Source organism: Bos indicus, chromosome 6, assembly GCF_029378745.1.
Source record: "Bos indicus isolate NIAB-ARS_2022 breed Sahiwal x Tharparkar chromosome 6, NIAB-ARS_B.indTharparkar_mat_pri_1.0, whole genome shotgun sequence".
In the NCBI taxonomy this organism is placed as follows: domain Eukaryota; kingdom Metazoa; phylum Chordata; class Mammalia; order Artiodactyla; family Bovidae; genus Bos; species Bos indicus.
The window spans coordinates 71,875,549-71,890,491 of record NC_091765.1 but is presented as its reverse complement, the minus strand read 5'-3'; the positions used below and the strand labels follow the sequence as shown (position 1 = coordinate 71,890,491).

At 40.4% G+C, this 14,943-nt stretch overlaps 1 protein-coding gene and 1 pseudogene across 8 annotated transcripts in view; both read left to right on the top strand.

Moving 5' to 3' along the window:
* The first annotated feature begins 1,737 nt into the window (after positions 1–1,737).
* LOC109560486 (uncharacterized) overlaps positions 1,738–14,943 on the top strand; it is a 32,149-nt gene continuing 18,943 nt past the window's right edge. For 7 of the 8 annotated variants that reach the window (XR_011567198.1, XR_011567200.1, XR_011567197.1 and 4 more), the window contains exons 1-3: positions 1,773–1,960; positions 5,751–5,864; positions 7,112–7,183. Coding sequence is in view for 3 of the 8 variants with exons in the window: in XM_019962780.2 (XP_019818339.2) it covers positions 5,862–5,864; positions 7,112–7,183 (75 nt within the window). In the remaining 5 variants the exon portion in view is untranslated. Of the gene's footprint in view, positions 1,961–5,750; positions 5,865–7,111; positions 7,184–14,943 lie in introns of all 8 variants that reach the window. The other variant, XM_070791455.1, reaches the window with a different exon arrangement.
* LOC139183638 (destrin pseudogene) lies at positions 7,777–12,951 on the top strand (annotated as a pseudogene).

Sequence of the window (14,943 nt, the reverse complement as noted above, 5' to 3'; positions counted from 1 at the left end):
GCTAACATCCACTGGATCATGAAAAAAGCAAGAGAGTTCCAGAAAAACATCTATTTCTGCTTTATTGACTATGCCAAAGCCTTTGACTGTGTGGATCACAATAAACTGTGGAAAATTCTTCAAGAGATGGGAATACCAGGCCACTTGACCTGCCTCTTGAGAAATCTGTATGCAGGTCAGGAAGCAACAGTTAGAACTGGACATGAACAACAGACTGGTTCCAAATAGGAAAAGGAGTTTGTCAAGGCTGTATATTGTCACCCTGTTTTTTTAACTTATATTCAGAATACATCATGAGAAACGCTGGACTGGAAGAAACACGAGCTGGAATCAAGATTGCCGGGAGAAATATGAATAACCTCAGATATGCAGATGACACCACCCTTATGGCAGAAAGTGAAGAGGAACTAAAAAGCCTCTTGATAAAAGTGAAAGAGGAGAGTGAAAAAGTTGGCTTAAAGCTCAACATTCAGAAAATGAAGATCATGGCATCCAGTCCCATCACTTCATGGGAAATAGATGCGGAAACAGTGGAAACAGTGTCAGACTTTATTTTGGGGGGCTCCCAAATCACTGCAGATGGTGACTGCAGCCATGAAATTAAAAGACGCTTACTCCTTGGAAGGAAAGTTATGACCAACCTAGATAGCATATTCAAAAGCAGAGACATTACTTTGCCAACAAAGGTCCGTCTAGTCTAGGCTATGGTTTTTCCTGTGGTCACGTATGGATGTGAGAGTTGGACTGTGAAGAAGGCTGAGCATCGAAGAATTGATGCTTTTGAACTGTGGTGTTAGAGAAGACTCTTGAGAGTCCCTTGGACTGCAAGGAGATCCAACCAGTCCATTCTGAAGGAGATCAGTCCTAAGTGTTCTTTGGAAGGACTGATGCTAAAGCTGAAACTCCAGTACTTTGGCCACCTCATGTGAAGAGTGGACTCATTGGAAAAGACCCTGATGCTGGGAGGGATTGGGGGCAGGAGGAGAAGGGGACGACAGAGGATGAGATGGCTGGATGGCATCACTTACTTGATGGATGTGAGTCTGAGTGAACTCCGGGAGTTGGTGATGGACAGGGGAGGCCTGGCATGCTGCAGCTCATGGGGTGGCAAAGAGTCAGACACGACTGAGCAACTGATCTTATCTGATGCATCATATATGATATAGGCTAGAGTCTGTGTATGAGAAAATAGAAAATATATATTTTGGTTTCTGTCCCAGGTTCTTGGCACAGTGCTCCCCAAACCCAAGTGAATTCGTAAGGGACAAGAGCACTAAGAAGCATCTTTTAATCTATTGAATCAGTGGGCTCCCAGATGGCTCCTGGATGAGGGCTGGTCACCAGAAAGAATCACATCATACTTAGAAGCTTGAAATTTTCAAGCCAGCTCCCTACTTCTCCAGAGAGGAGAGAGGGGATGAAAATGGAGTTAATAATTCATTGTGCCCACTTGAGGAAGCTTCCATAACTCCAAGAGCAGCATTTGGAGAGCTTCCAGATGAATGAATACATTCACCTATGGAAGGGTGAAGCCTTCCCTGGTGGTTCAGACAGTAAAGACTCCACCTGCAAGGCAGGAGACCTGGGATGGATCCCTGAGGAGAGCATGGCAGCCCACTCCAGTATTCTTGCCTGGACAATCTCCATGGACAGAGGAGCCTGGCGGGCTACAGTGCACGGGGTCGCCAAGTGTTGGAAGCGACCTGGCGACTGAACAAAAACAAGAGGAGGAAACCTGACCGAGAGGCGGGGCCAAAGGCGAGCCCGCCCCCGCGGCCTGTTTAGAGGGAGCTGAGCGCGCCGGTTGCGGGGAAGGTGAGTCTGAAGGCTTCCGTGGCCATGGCCGGGATTCCGAGCCCCTCGGATTCGTCCCGGCCGCGCCCGGCTGGGGCCAGGGGAAGGCTCCCGCGGGCGGCCAACATCCTGGAGCACGTCTACGGACTGACCGGTGCATGAAAAGGTAACAGCCGCCCAGGTGCCTGCAGCGGCCAGGGCCGCCTCTCCCACGGGGTTTTCCCCTGGTGTGCTGGTTCCGAAAAGGCGCCGGACCGGAGGCGAGCCAGCCGTCTCAGCGAGGCCAGTCCCCTTCTCGAGTTCGCTGGCAATCCCTTCTCTCTCCTGGGAACCCTGTCTAGTCGCCGCTGACCCATCCCAGTTTCTTTAGTCAGATAGGAAAAAGATGTTAGTTTGGTTTCCAAAATTAGGAGAAGCAAAGCTAGAGTCTAATATTTCTATGTTTGCCTCTGGAGAACGCAAGAATTGGTCCCTGGGATTTAAATGATGCTCCAAGTATGGTGTGTGGTTGTGGGAACTCTCTGCTGCTTGAGGAAGACTGGTTTCATAGTTGGGCCCACATAGTGTAGGTGAGAGAGGAGGGTTTGTGTTTGTTTGGTTTTGCTGACACTAGGTGAAAACCATCTATTGAGGACCTCCCAGAGAAATAAAAATCAGCTGATGTTGAGGTTGCACCTTTCCCCTTCTTTGAAGAGAAAGAGGAAAGTTATTCTTGCTTGATTTTGAACTTGGAGAAAATGTCAGATAAAATGGATGTGTTTAGGCATCACCTAGAAGTGAAATCTTTAGATTGCCCTTAAGTAATGCTTGGGCAAAAATCTCACTCCTGGGTGTGCAGCTGTGTAGGGCACTGGCTTGCACCTGGGCATTGAGAGGCCTGGTGTGGCCACCTCTGAAGAGACAAGAGCAGCAAAAACAGTGTGATATTTATTGAGCATATGCTATGTGCGATTCTAAATGAATTGCATATACTATTTAATACCGAGTGCTCTTTTGAGAGCTTTAATGTATTATTATTTAGTTTTGATGAGTATATGAAGTAGCTGCTGCTGTTATAGTCCCATTTTACAGATGAGGAAATGAAAACAAGAGTTTTTCAAGTGGGTAAACGCCCCAGTTCTCCAGCTGCTACGAGTATAGGCTCCTAACAGCTCACAGTTGCACCGCCTTTCAAGAATTGCCTTCACTGATGGAGGCTGCCTTGCCAGGAAGTGCCCCAGTGGTTACACCCCAAGACTTTTGGTGCTGCTCTGTAGCTAAGGATTGCTAGGAGGGCACCTGCCTGCTCCAGGGGGAACCGCTTTGCAGTGCATTCATGGTCTACAGCTGCCGATGGGATCAGGCTGGGGTGGGCTACAGCTGGGCCCACATCTTCGCTTCCTGCCTTTTGCTGTCCTGGTTGCCCCATTTCCTTATAATTTTCACCTGAGAACCTCCCATCATTGCATACAAGAGTCTTTGTCTCAGGGTGTGCTTCTGTGTCTCAACCTGAGACAACTGCTCTGCTCTGCAGTAGGCATACCTTGGGTTTGGTTGCAGACCACTGCAATAAATCAAATATCACAATAAACTGATTCACATGAATTTTTTTTGTTTTCCTGTTCATAAGAAGTTATGTTTACACTATACTGTAGTCTGTTAAGTGTGCAGAAGCAGTATGTCCAAAATAATGTACATGCCTTAATTAAAAAGTACTTTAATGCTAAAAATTGCTGACCATTATCTGAGCCTTCAGCAAGTCATAATCTTTTTGCTGATAGACTTACTCAGTGCAGGGTTGCTACAGCCTTCAATTTGTTTGGAAAAAAAAAAAAAAAGCAAACCAACAGTATCTGTGATGTACAATAAAATGAAGTATGCCTGTACTGGGTTGTGAAGTTTTAAGAGTTTTATTCTTAATTTCCTAGCGGGAATTCTATAGAAATACAGTCCATCAGTTTTAAGCATGTCTCTATCAGATGACTTTCTCTTTTGGCTAATATATAAAGAGATATATAAAGGAAGTTATGCTGCTAAAATGTTATTTTATATGCATAAAGGAAATAACAATATGGCTTCTTTTAGATGCTGTTTGGCCAGAAAAACACTATTCCTACCAGGGATGGAGGTGGCCAGAGTAGGTGATAGATGAGTATTCATTGATTTCTTGATTGATGAACCTGATTATGAGAAGGAAATATGTTAATACTGTTTTTAACAGCTTTATAGGGGTATAATTGACATGGTAAAAGTGTATATTTTGATAAGTTGCTTTATGCATATGCCCACAAACCCTCACCACAATCAAAATAATGAAAATGTACATCACTCTTCAAAGTTTCTTCAGCTCTTTCTGGTTCCAGGCAACCACTGCTTTTGTTTTAGTAACATAAGGCTGAAGAAAACCTCAGAGGTCATGAGCTTCAATTGCTCAGTAGTTGGGCATGCCTGAGCACAGGCATGCAGGGATTTCCACTGGGTAAGACCATGAGGGCAGTTGACGTAACCAGGGCCAGCCAGTCTGCCATCTGCATGTAATAAAGAAGATGGGTACAAAGCTGGACACTGATGACAACTTTGGCATCAAGGCAAAGATTCTGTGTGTGTGGCAAATTTTGATGAGTTTCAGGTAAACTTTGGGATAGCCCTGGGTTTTGTTACAATTAAAGGAGGCCCTGTGAGGGAGTGATGCCATCCTCGAAACGCACAGCCTAAATAAAAACATACAAATAAACATTTCCACCCAAACTCAGACCTCCCAGTCTGGTACTGGAAACGGAATCTCCTGGGGGGTGGGGCAACTGATTTCTGCCCTTCACGTTCATGCCCTCTTGGTTCTCTTACTGGCTGCTGCTGGATACAGAGGACATACTTTCCCATTTTAACCCTTTGGCTCAAGTGTGCTACCTCGTGGTCCAGCTCAGACATGTTTAGAATGTTCTGAGGCACTGCTGAAAGCTCTGGCAAAAGCAGCAGAGATAACACAGTGAGAGCAGTAGTTCTAGATAATCTGGCATTTAAAACCTAGTTTTCTATCTTTGCTTTATGAGCCTTTCTTCCATGCCTGGAAATCCCCTTTTTTGATTCCTTTAAGTTCAAGCCAAACCCAGTTCACCGCTAACTCCTTCCACCTCTCATTTCTTTGCTCCTTGCTGGAAGATTCTTAGAGCACAGCAACTGATGGTTAGCTTCATAATCTAGCCCTTGATCTTAGCAATCTAGATCTCAATGATCTAGATCATTGCTGTCCAATAGAAATACGATGCAAGCCACAGATATGAGTCACACATTTAATTTTAAATTGCCAGTGACCTCATTTTAAAAAAGGAGAGAGGGAAACAAACAAGTGAAATTATTTTGTAGTAATATATTTTCAACTCAGTGTCTCCAAAATCTCATTTCAGTAGGTAATCTATATAAAAATGACAGTGACATATTTTACATTGTTTTATACTAAATCTTTGAAATCCAGTGAGTACTTATAGCTCATCTCCATTTGTATAAACTGTATGTACTTACTGAAGAGTGCAAGTCTAGCTATAGCATCATGGCCTGGATCCACAATTAGCTGAATATTCTTTGGAAAAGAGGCATAGAATATGCGCTTTCTTTTGGACACGCTGAGTGTGGGGTATAAGCTTTTGGAAATGCAATTCTAGAATGCAAGACAGCACCTTTCAACTTCATTTGTCAGAGCAACATGTACCACCTCCATAGTAAGTTCCCAATTTCATCCTGTCTTTTGAATCCACACCTTAGAATTTTCCTCTCATCTTAACTTGCACTAAAGTATGTTCTACTCCAGTCAGTTCATCTCTACATTATTCTCCATCAAGTAAGTACTTATTATATACCCTTTTCTATTTACTTATACCCACGGATAAAGGAACCTGGCAGGCTACAGGCCAGGAGGTCGCAAAGACTCAGACACAACTTAGCAACTCAACAACAATTAACTTATTTTGTCTCTCCTTCAGGTACCTTGAAAAGAGTTGAGCAGAAGAATGGGCACTATTTTACTTGAACATAAAAACCATTCAGCCAATGAACTGAGCATGAGTTATTCAGCATGAGCAATTATTCTAAACATGGTTAGTATTTCTTAACTTCATGCTAATTAATAGCTATCTAGTTTTAAGAATGGGCTGCCCTGGTGGCTTATTGGTAAAGAATCCATCTGCCAGTGTAGGAGATGTGGGTTCAATCCCTGGGTCAGGAAGCTTCCTTAGAGAAGGAAATGGCAACTCACTCCAGTATTCTTGCCTGGGAAATCCCATGGACAGAGGGGTCTGGTGTGTTACAGTCCAGGGTCACAAAGAGTCAGACATGACTTAGTGACTAAACAACAAGTTTTAAGAATAGCAAAACCTGTAATATCTCAATTTTTTTTTCTAATTGTAAAAGTGATGAATGATAATGACATCATTCTGGTTAAAAAAATATTTTTAAGGGTGATAATAAGCAATATCTCAAAGATATAAAAGAAATGGACACTTTTATCCATTGATGGTGGTAATGTAAATTTCTACAGGGATTTTGGAGGACAGTTTGGCAATATGCTTTACAATTCAAAATGTGCATACCTTTGTCTCTGCCATTCCAATTTTTGAAATTTATGCCACAGGAATAATTGGATAAGTGCACAGATTTGTGTGTGGAGTAATGTTGATCTTATTATTGTTTGTATTTTTTTAAAAAGGAAACAACTTCCTTTTCAACAACAGCTATTTATTGGACATTATAGTAGGTGTGTGTGCTCAGTCACTTCACTTGTGTCTGACTCTGCAGCCCCATGGACTGTAGCCCACCAGGCACCTCCTCTGTCCATGGGATTCTCCAGATAAGCATACTGGAGTGGGTTGCCATTCCCTTCTCCAGGGGATCATCTTAGAAGATCGCCTTCAGTCAATAACACTATTTTGAAACTGAATTCTGTAGATAAAAAGGAAACAACTACTTGTGTGTAGTTTCAGAGTCTGGTACATGTGACCACTATTCAACTGAGTTGACATGAGCTACACTCATGGGGTCCCTCATACTCATAACAAGAAATACCACTTCATCATACAAACAACTCTCAATTTGCTTTAATGGTCCTGTTGTCTTAGTTATAATCAAATTTGTCTATCAATATAACATGACCAGTGAATCCCACACTTAGTGCTTCAGTAGTTTTAAGTAAATCTGTTCTTTATTTCAGTAAAATGTCTGTGCAGAGTTAGAAGTCAGTATTACATAAATGTAACACTCTGTTACCCAAGCTATAAATCCTTTCCAAATTTTTAGAAGAAATTATGTTCATGGTGACAGATCAATGTAAGTACACTTTGTTTTACAGAGCAAAGATTTGGAAAAGCTGAAAACATTGTCCATTCGATCTAAGCAGAGAAGCCCAGAAAATCTCAGAGAGGTAAAGAGATAAAAAAAGGTTTTTTCTGATATATGATTATGCCAGTGTTTTTAATAACACTTTTCTTCTATCATTTTAAGCAAATATAAGTTAACACTATAAAAGAACCAGGCCAAATTGTTTTTCTTATTTTTCTACTTTCCTAATCCTTATGTTAATTTTGGAGTTTTAGAAAACAAAATGGGATTAAGTAAAGTTGGCTGTAATATTCATATTTTATTTTGGTCTTGTGAAATAATCTTTAATTTATTTCATATATTAAAGAAATATTAATCATTGAGTTACTATTATGTGTTATGTTTGAGGTCTGTGTTTGAGATACTTGATTTTGAATATAAATAAATTTATTTAAACATATTAAAATGCTTTCTGTAATGTTAATTTACTAATATTTGAACAAACTTCAATCCATTATATACTCATGAATTTCTGTCCATAAGAATTTAGGTGGACCTTCTCTACTTCTCTTAAGAATTTAATATACTTTTTGAGGTATAAGTAAATTGGATTTACATTTGTTGTTTTTAAGCCTCTAAAACATTTTATAAACATTTTATAAACCTGCTATAAAGTAAAGAGAAGTATTAATTTTTAGGCATTTTAAGATATAAAGCAGTTCAGAGTACCCTAAAAAATAAAGTGCTGTATTACAAATACTCATTATCTTTGGCATCAGACATTTCTGACAGTGCTTTCTGTGCTTATGCCATTGCCTTGAATCCACCTATACCATTTTAGTCTGGGAGGATTCAACACTACTCCGTGTCATAGCCATGTAAGTTCCTATAACTACAAGCTGAAATTCTTGTTACGGACAGTCCTTAACAGTGAATTTACAACTTGGAAGAAGTAGTATAAATAAACATGATTTAAGTTAAATTTATCTTTCTCATAGAATCTAAATTTAAATACAGAATTGTGTTCCTGAAGGTGTAAAAGTAGATATTTACTCACTCTTCATGACTCATGTGAGATTTTAGTTTGGAAAACTTGGACATTCAAACTGTGTGGGTGAAAAGTAATAACTGGATACTGATGACTTGTTTTTATTTTGGGTTTCAGTTACCTGAGATTTAGACCCATTTATTTGAATTACGTTATTGCTGAGTATTGGAGAAGGCAATGGCACCCCACTCCAGTGCTCTTGCTTGGAAAATCCCATGGACGGAGGAGCCTGGTGGGCTGTAGTCCATGGGGTCGCGAAGAGTCGGACACGACTAATCGACTTCACTTTCACTTTTCACTTTCATCCATTGGAGAAGGAAATGGCAACCCACTCCAGTGTTCTTGCCTGGAGAATCCCAGGGATGGGGGAGCCTGATGGGCTACCGTCTATGGGGTCGCACAGAGTCAGACACAACTGAAGCGACTTAGCAACAGCAGCAGCAGCATTGCTGAGTATACCCCCTGTGTTTTGCTGGAGCTAAATTTTTTTTTAACTTTTTATGTTGATAATTTTAGGCTTACAGAAGAATTGTAGAGATGGTACAGATGGTTCCAATAATACTCTCTATGCAGTCTCCCCATATGTTAACATCTCATATAGCCATGGAACAGTGACCAAAACTAAGAATTAAGATTAGCTTAACAAATATTGTAAACTAAACTATAGACTATTTAGATTTCCCCAGTATTTCCACTGTCCTTTTTCTGTTCCTGGATTCAAGTCAGGAGACAGTGGCGCTTTTAGTTTTCATGTCTCCTCCTCATTGTTCAGTTGCAACTCTTAGCATCCCCACGGACTGCAGCATGCCAGGGTTCTCTGTCCTTCACCATCTCCCAGAGTTTGCTCAGACTTATGTCCATTGAGTCTGTGATGCCATCCAAACATCTCATCCTCTGTCACTCCCTTCTCCACATGCTTTCAATCTTTCCCAATATCAGGGTCTTCTCCAGTGAGTCAGCTCTTTGCCTCAGGTGGCCAAAGTATTGGAGCTTCAGCATCAGTCCTTTCAATGCATTATGCAGGACTGATTTCCTTTAGAATTGACTGGTTTGATCTCCTTGCTATCCAAAGGACTCTCAAGAGTATTCTTCAGCACTGTAATTCAAAACATCAATTCTTCAGCACTCAGCCTTCTTTATAGTCCAGCTCTCATATCTGTACATGACTACTGGAAAAACCACAGCTTTGACTAGACGTTTGTTGGCAAAGTGATATCTCTGCTTTTTAATACGCACTCTAGATTTGTCATAGCTTTCCTTCCAAGGAGTAAGCGTCTTTTAATATCATGGCTGCAGTCACTGTCCACAGTGATTCTGGAGCCCGAGAAAATAATGTCTGTCATTGTTTCTACTTTTTTCCCATCTATTTGCCATGAAGTGATGGGACCGGATACCATGATCCTCAGCTTTTTCATTCTCCTCTTTCACCTTCATCAAGAGACTCTTTAGTTTCTCTTTGCTTTCTGCCATTAGGGTGGTGTCATCTGTATATCTGAGGTTATTGATATTTCTCCCGGCAATCTTGATTCCATCTTATGAGTCATACGGCCTGGCATTTTGCATGATGTACTCTGCATATGTTAAATAAACAAGATGACAATATACAGATTTGACATACTCCTTTCCCAGTTTTGAACCATCAAAGGAAAGAATGAACAAAATAAAAAAGTAACCAGTAGAATGAGAGATAATTTTTGCAAACCATTTACATGATAAGAGCTTATTATCCAAAATGTGTAAGAAGCTGTCGCAATTCATAGCAAAAAAGCAAATAACCAGATTAAAAGATGGACAAAAGAACTAGATATATATTTTTCCAAAGAAGATGTACAAGTGGCCAACAGCTATATGAAAAGATGCTTAAGGTCACTAATTGTCAGGAAAATGCAAGCTAAACCACAATATCACCTCATACCTGTTAGGATGGCTGTTATCAAAAAATCAAAAGACAGCAAGTATTGACAAAGACATGGGAAAATTGGAATCCTTGTAAATAATTGTTTTTGAGAACGAAAAATGGTGTAATCACTATGGAAAACAGTATGGAGGTTTCTCAAAAAATTAAAAATAGAACTACCGTATGATCCAACAGTCCCACGTCTGGTATTTTTCCAGAAGAATTGAAGTCAGAATCTTGAAAAGATACTAGCAACTCTATGTTCACTGAAGAATTACTTATTTAAAATAGCCAAGATGTGGAAATATCTAAATGTCCATCAACATATGAATGGATAAAGAAGTAGTATATCTTTACAATGGAATGTTATTTAGCCTTCAAAAGGAATGACAGTTCTTATACACATAAGAGTATGGACGAACCTTGAGGACATTATGCTAAGTGAAATGAACAGTCACAGAACAACAAATAATACTTGATGCCACTAATATGAGGTATCTAACATAGTAAAACTCATAGAAGCAGAGAGTAGAGGGACTTCCCTGGCTGTCCAGTGGTTAAGACTCAGAGCTTCCAATGCAAGCATTTGATCCCTGGTCAGGGAACCCAAGATCCCACATGCTGCATGGCACTGGCCAAAAAAAAAACCAAAAAAAAACCACACACCAAAACAAGCAAACCAAAACCAGAGAGAGGGCCCAAGGTGCTCTCCTGCCCTCCGGGAGGCTCGCCTGGCTGCTGTGAGAAGGACGCTCTGTAGACTGGAGCCAGCCGGTTCCCTCTCCGCACTTTGCGACTGCCATGGCGAACATAACCTCAGGAGTGCATGTTGCCGATGAAGTATGATGCATTTTTTATGACAGGAAAGTTCACAAGTGCTTGCCACCAGAAGAAATCAAGAAAAGAAAGAAGGCTGTCAACTTCTGTCTCAGTGTAGACAAAAAGTGCATCATCGTGGAGGAAGGCAAGGAGATCTTGGTGGGAGATGTTGGTGTCACCAAGAGCGATCCTTTCAAGTATTTTGTGGGGATGCTTCCTGAAAAAGATTGTTGATATGCTCTGTATGATACAGGCTTTGAAACAAAGGAATCCAGAAAAGAGGAGTTGATAGTTCTGTGGGTACCAGAACTATCTCCTCTGAAGAGTAAAATGATCTATGGGAGCTCCAAGGATGCCATCAGAAAGACGTTCCAAGGCATAAAACAAATGTCAAGCAAATAGGCCAGAAGACCTCAATCGAGCTTGTATTGCTGAAAAGCTAGGTGGATCCCTAATTGTAGCTTTTGAAGGATGTCCTGTGTAGACCATCATCTGGTGCCACAAATCAAAAGCTTCCATGTTTAATGTTATCCTCTTGCTATATATAAGTAAAGCAGAAAGAATATAGGGACTCGCTGAAGGGGAGCTGTCTTGTCATTTGTAGGGGTGAACTATTCTGTGAACATGTGCAAATGGCCCTAAATAAATCTAAACTCTAAAATTTTATTGGTGTGAAATTAAATTGGGGATGTGTTGGCTTGTTATAAAGATTTTTGTTAAAGCTCATGATTTTTAATAGTGCAGTTCACAAACCAGTAGAAGGCCGCAAGAAGACAATCACATCTTTGTTAACCTCAGCAGTTACTTTGTTTCTTTTTTGCTTAGAGAATTGGTCATAATCTGGTTGTAATTTTGGCCCAAATTTATTTATTTCATTGAGCTAAACTGCATAATGGAAAATAATTCTCCTCACAACATATTACAGCACTAAAATGCTAACCTAGTAATTCACTGGACGTGTGCTGGAGACTGCCTTGAAATGGTGTAGGCTTAAAACCAGCACTGACCTTGCAGAGCTGCTCCCACACCTGGGGCCGCTCACTCCCAGGTCTGGTCAGGAGGCTGCTCTGAGAGTGACCTTGCACCCTAGAAATCAGGAGAATGTGCACCGTCTTGTAATAGTGAATCATAAAGCAGATCCGAGCCCCAGTGCAACCCACTTTGTTAAGGAAAACAGTGAGGGTGGTATATTGACAGACTGTGACTCCATGCTGTCTTTAATTAATTGTGTCTCCTTCAGAACTTTGTTGCTTCTGGTACTATAAAGTATGGAAGAACATTACGTTTACTCTAGGCCCTGGGAGAACTTCTTAGTCTCCTAGAGTAGCTTGCAACTGTAATTCTGGGAGCAGTTATGATTGACAACTCTCATGGGAAGCCACGCTGAGGACACCTGGAAGTAACTGTCCTTCACATCATAGGCATAACACTGAACAACCTAGAGATGCATAAGCAGTGGAATTTAGAAGTAGCAGTACTGACTTTATGTAATAAAGGAAGCATTTTTAACTTCAAAAAACAAAAAAACCCCAGAGAGAGTAGAACAGGGCTTTCCAGGGACTGTAGTGAGGGGATAGTGAAGAGTTATTACTTAGTAGTTACAGAGTAGTTACAGAGTTTGTATGTGGGAGGATGGAAAAGATTTGGAAACAGTGGTGATGGTTGCCACCAACTGTACACTTAAAAATGGTTAAAATGACATTAGAAGTTTAGAAGATATGGTCATGATACGTAGAAGTTGATACTTAGGCTTTACACACCCTATAATTTCAAAATTTTTAATCAAGTCGACTTTGCAGAAAACTTACATAGCAGGTCAGAAAATGAGGTTTTTTAGTTAAGTGATTTTATAAATAGTAAGTTGTACATCGTAAACAGCAAATTTCAAACAAATATTAACACAAAACTATATTCATCTGACTTCCCTAGTGGCTCAGACGGTAAAGCGTCTGTCTACAATGCGGGAGACCAGGGTTCAATCCCTGGGTTGGGAAGATCCCCTGGAGAAGGAAATAGCAATCCACTCCAGGACTATTGCCTGGAAAATCCCGTGGACAGAGGAGCCTGATAGGCTACAGTCCGTGGGGTCGCAAAGAGTGGGACATGACTGAGCAACTTCACTATCTATCTATCACTGTACTCATCTAGGAATTAAATGGAATTTTAATTATTTAGTAATGGAAAGAGAAATTCAAGGATCATCCTTATAAATATTCTTCAACAGGTGAATGGATAAACAAACTGATATACCCATACAGTGAAATACACCCGAATAATAAAAAGGGGCAAACTGTTGATTCATACGCAGGTGTGCGTATGTAGTCGATTGTTCAGTTGTGTCCAGCTCTTTGGGACTCCATGGACTATAGCCTGCCAGGCACCTCTTGTCCATGGGATTTCCCAGGCAAAAATACTAGAGTGGGTCGCCATTTCCTCTTCCAGGGATTGAACCAGCATCTCTTGAGTCTCCCACATTGGCAGGCAGATTCTTTACCACTAGTGCCACCTGGGAAGCCTACCAGACAGGGATGATCTTAAGTGAATTTTGCTAAGCCAGGCACAAAAGTACTGCATTGTGTGATTCTATTTATATATCATGGACAGCAAAATTATAAAGAAAACAATTAGTGTTTGCCAGGAATTAGGAGTCAAGGAAGGGGTTGCCTAAGAGTGGGATTGCTTGCTTGTGTGATAATTCTGTAGCTTTTGTGAGTAATTGCCATACTGTTTTCCATAGCAGCTGCACCGTTTGCATTCCCACCAGCAATGCCCAAGTGTTTGTTTCTTCATATCCTCATCAATACTTATTATTTTTCTACTACTACTGTTATCCCGGTATGGCTCAGTCGGTCAAGAATCCACGTGCAATGCAGAAGACCCAGGTTTGACCCCTGGGTGGGGAAGGTCCCCTGGAGACGGAAATGGCAACCCACTCCAGTACTCCTGCCTGGAAAATCCCATGGACAGAGGAGCCTAGCGGTTTACTGTCATGGGGTCTCACAGAGTTGGACTTGACTTAGCGACTAAATCACCCACCACAATTATTACTGCCATGTTAGTAGGAGTGAACGGTATCTCATTCTGTATTTGGTTTGCATTTCCCAAGTGGCAAAGGATGTTAAGCATCTTTTCATGTACCGTTTTATGACTATTTGTATACTTTCTCTGGAGAAATGTCTATTCAAGTCCACTGCATACTTTTAATTGGCCAATTTGTATTTTGTTACCAAATTGTGAGTTCTTTATGTATTCTGGATATTAAACCTCTGTCAAATATATGGTTTGCAAATATTTTCTTCCATTTTACAGGTTGTCTTTTCACTTTCTTTGATAATGTCCTTTGATGCAAAAAGTCTTAAGTTTCAATAGAGTCCAATTAATTTTTTTCTGTTGCTGTTTGTGTGTTATATCTAAGAATTTATTACCAAATCCAAGGTCATGAAGGTTTACCTTTATATTTTCTGGTTTAATATTTTTGAGTCTTATATTTACATCATTGATCCACTCTTTGAGTTAATTTTTATATATGATATGAGGTATGATATGAGGTATATGATATGAGGGTTATGAACATGTCTTTGTTTTTAGACCTTTTAGAAATGCAAACATTTTAAAGATTTAGTAGTCACTTGACAGTTCTTTCTCAGTGATAGCAAGCAGATGCAATATTCATGCATATTAAAACCTAATACTTTGAAAAAGGGAAAAAAAAGGCATGCTTGAACTTTTCACCTCAGATGTCTTCCAGTAAAAGATTCCTGGACACTATCAGATTTTATTTTTCTGGTGCTTACTTTTTCTTAACTGTTTTGCTGGCCTAGCTAGGTTCTGAAATATTCCTTACCAACTTCTCCACAGAGTTTGAGGCCCTAACATCATGGCACTTCGTGAGTACAGGGGAAGACCATCTCCTCACTGTATCAGTGTCTCCTTCCCTTCCATAGAAGTTTTGCTCTGTTAGCATCATAGCAAATTCTCATGAATCTAGATATGGAAGATTTTAATGATCACTATCTACCGCCTAAAAAATGATTAGACTTTAGAGAACACATAAAGTCTATTCTTGTTTTGGTTATCAGAAACACTGAAGGGATCTGAG